The sequence below is a fragment of the Poecilia mexicana genome, unplaced genomic scaffold (genome assembly GCF_051168715.1).
Source record: "Poecilia mexicana isolate PSO_F unplaced genomic scaffold, ASM5116871v1 scaffold_7, whole genome shotgun sequence".
In the NCBI taxonomy this organism is placed as follows: domain Eukaryota; kingdom Metazoa; phylum Chordata; class Actinopteri; order Cyprinodontiformes; family Poeciliidae; genus Poecilia; species Poecilia mexicana.
In genome coordinates this window covers 30,525,528-30,532,523 of record NW_028263376.1, presented here as the reverse complement: position 1 = coordinate 30,532,523, position 6,996 = coordinate 30,525,528, and the positions used below count along the sequence as shown (strand labels likewise).

At 33.0% G+C, this 6,996-nt stretch overlaps 1 protein-coding gene across 1 annotated transcript; it reads left to right on the top strand.

Annotated features, from left to right (window-relative positions):
* Positions 1-354: 354 nt before the first annotated feature.
* Positions 355-3,538, top strand: LOC148158482 (stonustoxin subunit alpha-like). Its single transcript, XM_088007445.1, has 5 exons — positions 355-404; positions 786-962; positions 1,703-1,879; positions 2,554-2,600; positions 3,015-3,538. Exons 1-5 carry the CDS (start codon positions 370-372, stop codon positions 3,536-3,538), a joined length of 960 nt encoding a protein of 319 aa, XP_087863571.1. The 5' UTR covers positions 355-369.
* The last annotated feature ends 3,458 nt before the right edge of the window (positions 3,539-6,996 follow it).

Genomic DNA, 6,996 nt, shown 5'->3' with positions numbered 1-6,996 from the left:
GACCTTTTTCTCCGCTTCCTGCTTGGACTCTCTTTGGAAACTAATCAAGTTCTGCTCCAAGAGCTGCTGAAAAAGACTGAAAACTATGAAAAAACCTACAAGGAAACAGTTGAATACATCAAACAAAAAATCAGAGAGGACATCTATGATTCAGAGAAGAATCTCAATCTTTTTCACTGTTTAAATGAACTGAATGACAACTCCCTTGTTCAAGAAATCAAGAAATTCCTCCAGTCAGACACAAGAACCTTTGAAAATTTCACCACCTGTCAGTGGTCAGCTCTGACTTATGTGCTGTTGACATCAGAAGAAAAACTTGAAGTCTTTGACCTCAAGAAATACATGAAATCTGAGAAAGTTCTTCTGGGAATGCTGCCAGTGGTCAACGTCTCCAGAACTGCTTTGTAAGTATTTTACCAAAAATGTCTTTCAAATGTTTTAGCATTCAAAATTAATTGTCTCTGACAGCAACATGTTTGAATCTGCTATAAATTTATAGTAAGTTGTTTAAGTTACTAGTGTTTTAGATGAGCGTATCTAAAACACTGATTCTAATATTCAAAAATGGTGGCGGTGGTGTGATGACCTGTATTGTATCAACATGTGATTATTTGAAACATTTAATTGTGATAAAAAAGCAAATGAATAACTCTTTAAGATGGGAAATAGTTTTTATAACGTTGTTTACATAAAATATATTAACAGCTGGTAGAATTAACACAAGTTGCAGAAAAAAAACCTACAATCTGTTCATTAGTTTACTAAAACTTTGTCTATCTTTACAGGTTGAGCTGGTGTGAGCTCTCCGAAATGTCTTGCAGCGGTCTGACATCGTCAGTCCTCAGTTCTGCTTCCTCAAATCTCACAGAACTGGACCTGAGTCATAATGATCTGCTGGATTCAGGAGTACAGCTGCTGGCTAAAGGACTCAGGAGTCTACACTGTAAACTGGAGGTTCTTCAGTAAGTATTATTTCAAATAAAACAGCTGTTGTTCAGAATCCCACTAAAATTACAGAGTTGCATTTATTCCTTTTTCTGATTGTGAAAGATTCCTTGGATATTCAGATTAAATTTTGCTAGTAATGATTGTTGTTTTGGATTGTAATTCCACACAATTTAAGTGATAAAATTATTCAGTGTGTAGGTAAAAATGCATCCAGGTTTCAGTCAGATTCAAGGAAAAGCATAGCTTTCTAGGATCCAGCAGTCCATGCCCACTGTGAGGGTTATGAAACATCCTTATGTAATAAAATATATAAGGAACCCCTTTGTAATATTTGACAGAAAGATAAAATATAATTTAGTTTCAATTCAAACATGTTGATTAAATCTAAATCTTTAATCCAGGACATTCTGTACACACTTTTCGTCAAGTGACTTTGAGAAAAACAAACAAACAAAAAGAAAAACCGTCTGGTTCAAAACACAAGAGAAGTTGTCCTGAGATACATAGTAATAATGCAAAAATAAATAAAAATATTGAGTTAAACTTGTGTGGCAGAGCATTAATTTCTTCTTCCAGAATTACAATATTGTGTCAGTTGTGCATCACTGATTTGATTCATGCACAATTGACACAACAATCAAGTCTAGCAAAATTGTATATGTAAATTTCTGCTTTTGGATGTACAGTTGGGGTTTTCAGGTTGCGTCCTCTAACAATCTCTAAATATCTTTCATATCTATTTTTGTCTGTTCAGGTTACAGGGATGTCAGGTGACTGAGAAAGGCTGTGATTTTCTTGCTTCAGCTCTTAAATCTAATAAAGTCTCCAAACTAAGAGAGCTTAATCTGAGTTACAATCACTGTGGAGATTATGGGATGAGCGTCTTCAACACCATCGCTGAAGATCCGACTCGGAAGCTGGAGGCAGTGTGGCAAGTTAAAATCTCTGTTTTTCCAATGCGACTAAAATTTTAGTGTTAGTTTTATGCACATTATGTTAAAAGCATAAAACAGGTGGCCTGAATATGCTTCGTTGAACATCTCAATATTCATATTTAATGAAAGTCTCACTCACTTTAAAGCTGGGGTATGTAACTTACAATGAAATGTTTCTAAGATTTTTGTTAAAACTGTCAGCATGTCGTGACAGTAAAACATTAGTGAGATAATCTGTGAAAAGATTTCACAGATTATCTCACAGTAGTAGCTCTGGGAGGAGCTATTCTTGTAGATGTGGATTTCTATCGCCTGCAAAAATGCACCAGTCAGAGGAAAACTTCCACCTTTCGTCATCTGTCACAGCCCATTTGTTGGGCCAATTAGTATATATATGGTCATGATAAGCAACCTTATGAATTGTTCTGATTATTATGTCATGGAGCATCAAAATTTTCAACAGCTGAAATATGTAATGTAAGCAAGGTGAGTGTAAATATACATAAAAGATACAGGTAACTTCTATACAGTTACCTGTATAACTGTAACTGTATAGAAGTTACAAGTATTCAAACTTCGGTGTTTGAATACACGTCAAACACCAAAAATCCTTTTAGACATGAAAAGTGTGATTTTATTCAACATGTTTCTTTTCTTCTTTTTTTTACAGTTTTGACTATAATGGACCACATAGGTTAAAACCTGGGATGATGAAATGTAAGTCTATTCTCTGAAAGTTTCTAATCCAGATTAAAAGTCCAAAATTAATCAAGACAGTTCTTAGACCCAATACATCGCTTCAAACCCTTTTAGTTTTTAGACGTAACAAACTAACCGTGCTGTTACTGATGCAGGTAAAGAAAGATTAATTGCAAGAACAAAGTCTAAGCCAAACATAAGGCCTAGCAGCTCTCAGATATCCTGTTGATATAATAAACTTGTAAGAGAATTAGATGGAAGTAAGAAATGCAAGGAGAGCTTCACTTTCAGTCCAGCAAATTGACAACTACAGCATTTTTTTTAACAAACCTTCATATGCTTTCCAACAATCTTCCTGACTTATTTTGATCTTATTTGATGTTTTGTTCACTTTGCTGTTTAATGACAGATAATTTTTTTTATTTTTGTCAGATGCTGCAGATCTAAAACTTGATGAAAGAACAGCAGGCAGACGGCTTCTTCTGTCTGAAAACAACAAAGAAGCAAAAACTAGACTCAATACTAGCAACAGGGTTTTACAATCAGAAAATGAGGGCAGATTTAAGAGGACCCAGGTACTTTGTGAGGAGAGTCTAAAATGCACCTGCTACTGGGAAGTGGAATGGACAGGCAAGGTTGGCATTGCAGTGGCGTATAAAACTGTGGGTAGAGAACGGGACAGTTCTGGTGGTCTGGGCTGCAATGACTGGTCCTGGAGTTTGCTATGCTCCAAGACTGAATGCATTGCCTTACATGGGACGGATCGACTCAATGTTAGGATTACACCGTGTCAAAAAATAGGAGTATTGCTTGACTGGAAGGTTGGTACACTGAGTTATTTTAATGTGTCATCTGGAGGGCCGAGTCTGATTCACACCTTCTATGCAAAATTCACAAAGGAGCTCTTTGCAGGTTTCTGGTTTCAGAAAGGCTCTGTAACTTTGTGTAAAATATAATCTTTTCTGCAAACATTTTAGTTTTAGTTCGTTTTAGTAGCTTATGTCTGTGTATGCTGCATTATTTTACATTAAGAGCACATGTTTTCTATGTTTTTGCTTTATGTTGCTTTACTATGTAAAGAAATAATTTGGGGGATTTGTTAAAACTTACTAATAATAATGAAGGAGATTTTCAAACACACAACTCCAATATACAATGTATATTGATTAAAGCAAACTAAATAAAGATAAGAAAGATGCAGCATTATGTTTTTGTACTTAGGAAACTGAATAGGTTTAAGTCTAGCATTAAATCTAAGCAAAAATAGATTGGATTAAATAAAAATGTAACCTGTAATACTCTGTGAAATAATGAAGCTAAAAAACTGGAAAATACATGTTTTAGTATAAAAGTAAAACCAAAACATGCAGGGTTATGTCTACAAAAAAAAAAGCTGGAAGTGATAATGAGTGCAATAATAAATAATTCACACCAAATCTACTGTCAACCACAGTTAGTCTGAGACAAAACTGGAACCTGGGGAAAAACAAGCTTCCAAATAGAATATCATAAACACAACAATCACTATAAAGATACCTTACATTTGCTTTCCATACTTAATCAAAATTCAATTTTTATTCATTGGATGTAAAATTTGCTACATTTTTTTTCTGATAATTCTAGTAATAAATTAGGACATATGATTATAGAGGACAAGATAATGTTGCACATCCTAGAAATACAAGCAAACTCAGCATAAAAGAATAAAATCACCACAATCTAAACTGCAATAAAAAGTGTCTGAACTGGTAACTTATTTACATATTGTAAATAAATAAGTAAATCATTGTAGTGATTTACTTATGAAATGATTAACAAATTTGTGGATATTTATTGTCCACAGCTATTTTATAATACTATAATTTTATTGACACTTATCATGAAACATGATCTCTCTTTCCATAAAGATAAGAGCCCTACTTGTGCTGAGAGGAAAACAACCTGCTGAATACTATCAATCAATTGATTAAGTTTATTTGTATAGCACATTTCAACAAGGCAGTTCAAAGTGCTTTACATCATAAAAACAGCCAAGACACAGGCAACAATTGAAAGATAACATTTTATCTTGTGGCAGCGTTTAACATAAGAATATTTATCAATGTTTCATTTATAATGTTTCAAAAGCAGCTGCTTAGATCTGCTAAGCTCATTTCAGACAATTAAAGTTATAAGGAGGAGTGAACAACCATGTCGAGATGGAGGGAGAAAATGTGGACAGAATCAATTTTTAGATACTAAAAGCTGTCAGGATCTGAGTTGGTCACATCTAACAAAAAAGAGGGTACATTTAATGACACAGCCTGATGAAGCTGTGTTGGTATTCTTTACATTGTTTTAGATTTGTCTTTTTTTTTTTTAAAGTATGAATACCTAAAAGAAAATACTTTTAAAGAATGTGTTTACATTAATTCTTTACTTTGTTCTTCCATATTTACATTTTGCTCCAGAATTATGAGAGACTTTCAAGTCTAAGGTTTTTATTTTATTATTGATGTTCCATTTTTACCGGAACAAAATAAATAAATAGATAAAATTAAATGTATTATTTTGTCTCCTGAAACTATACAGTCTCTATATGTTTCTGGAATACATGGGAAACAAAGACCCACTATGCACATGTTTTACTATCATTACTGTGTTAATAAGATATTTCACACTTAGTCCTTAAAGAAATAGAACCGTTTATTGATAATCCTTTATTTGGCACTGAAAAAGAACATTAAGACAATGCAAAGTATAAAATAATAAATAATATAAAGCTACGACACAAGGTTAGTGCAGAATAATACACATTAAAAGGAAATGAATAGTTAGGAGGAGAGTACAGAAGTCATGTTCCCTTTAAGAAGTTTACTGCAGTTTAACTGTGGTTTATAGGCTTATAATCATCATTGACTCTCCTGAAAGATTTATGACAGGAAATGTTCCTGGATTTAGATATCAATCCCAAAGTGCTTACTAGTACAGCTCTGATGGTGTTAAATGTTACCTTTTTTTTTTTTTTTTTTTGCAGATATTTTGTGACTGTTGGAATTGACTTTGATCATCAATCAGAAAACCTTCATACAGTTTAGATGTTTTCCTTTTCCACAGAGATTGCTACTTTTTAGGCATATTTAACTGTGTTTTTGCAAGAAGAAAAATAAAACAATTTGAGCAAGATGTGGAGTATGAAGTAACAAATGAAGATAAAACAGAATCCTGCTGGACACTGAGGAGATCCAAAACAAAATGTCTGAGGAAAAGGATGGAATCATGTCAGGTGGCAGGTAAGTGAAACATTTTTGATTTCAGTCTTTTCTGAAAAACTTCCTCAAGAGAAAAAAGTAATATGGTAAACTGATCATTTGGATTTTCCCAAATTTAATTTGAATTGTAGAATGAATGTCAAATTCAGAACATAGTTGAATAGAATGATATGCTTAATTGAAAAGTGTTTACTTTTAACTGTGCGAACCCTCAAGAAATAAAAAACAATTTTGGTCAAGTATGAACAATGCAAATGGAGGAAAGTCATACTATATTATCATAACATCTTAAAACTTAAAGACCGTTGTGTTCAACGTCTAATTAGCAAAACAATTCCATTCTCTAAACCTGCAAACTTTGCTTCCATATACAGCAACTTGCCTAAAAGTAGTTTTAAACTAAACATAATTTTAGCAATATTAATGTGGCCTGTATAGAACCCCCTCTCCCCCACACACACAAATTCTACATTTTGTTTGTAATCACTGTGTGACACTAGTTAAAAAAGAGACTGTGTAATTATTTCTTAATTTAAATTGACCTTCTTAAGTTTTGCAGAAACAAATTGACAGATTGAAGTATGTATAGTAATACAGGAAAATGTTACCGAATAATACATGGTTTTTGTTTAGTTCTGTCCAATCTGCTGTTTTTCAAAAGAACATTTTTCACCCTGAACCTAACTATCCCAGTTGTTTTTGTTTTGTTGTTGGTTTTATTAAGCACTACACTTATGTCAGTAAATTTTCAGGCCAAGGAATACTTAACCCCTTTAACAAACACTGATGGATCACCAAATTTGAAAATGCCCTCACAATATATACAACCTGAAATAAAAATATTAGTCTCTTAATGTACTTATTGTTGTTTAGTTTGTTTATCCTAATTATAAAGCTGATGCTGTTCGGAAAATGAGGAGACGTTTTGAGTTTTTTACAGATTCTGAAAGAGTGGATACTAAGTTTTCCAATGATGTCAAACACATGGAAACCAAAAAGATGTTCTTTGCTACCATGTGTTTTGTGAATTAGTAACATTTAGGGCTATTTGTAATTTAGAAGCATAATGATGAGTTAACTAATGAGTGTCTTTGTCAGAAACAAAAATCCTCTTCTGTACCATTTAATATAAAAATGATCCACTCTATCATGTATTCACCTGT

Bases quoted from the DNA above. Each gene is read 5' to 3' on its own strand.
- LOC148158482 (XM_088007445.1), top strand. From the start codon at position 370: ATGCTGCCAGTGGTCAACGTCTCCAGAACTGCTTT. The intron at 963-1,702 runs GTAAGTATTATT...TTGTCTGTTCAG, and splicing joins TGTAAACTGGAGGTTCTTCA to GTTACAGGGATGTCAGGTGA. The intron at 1,880-2,553 runs GCAAGTTAAAAT...TTTTTTTTACAG, and splicing joins CGGAAGCTGGAGGCAGTGTG to TTTTGACTATAATGGACCAC.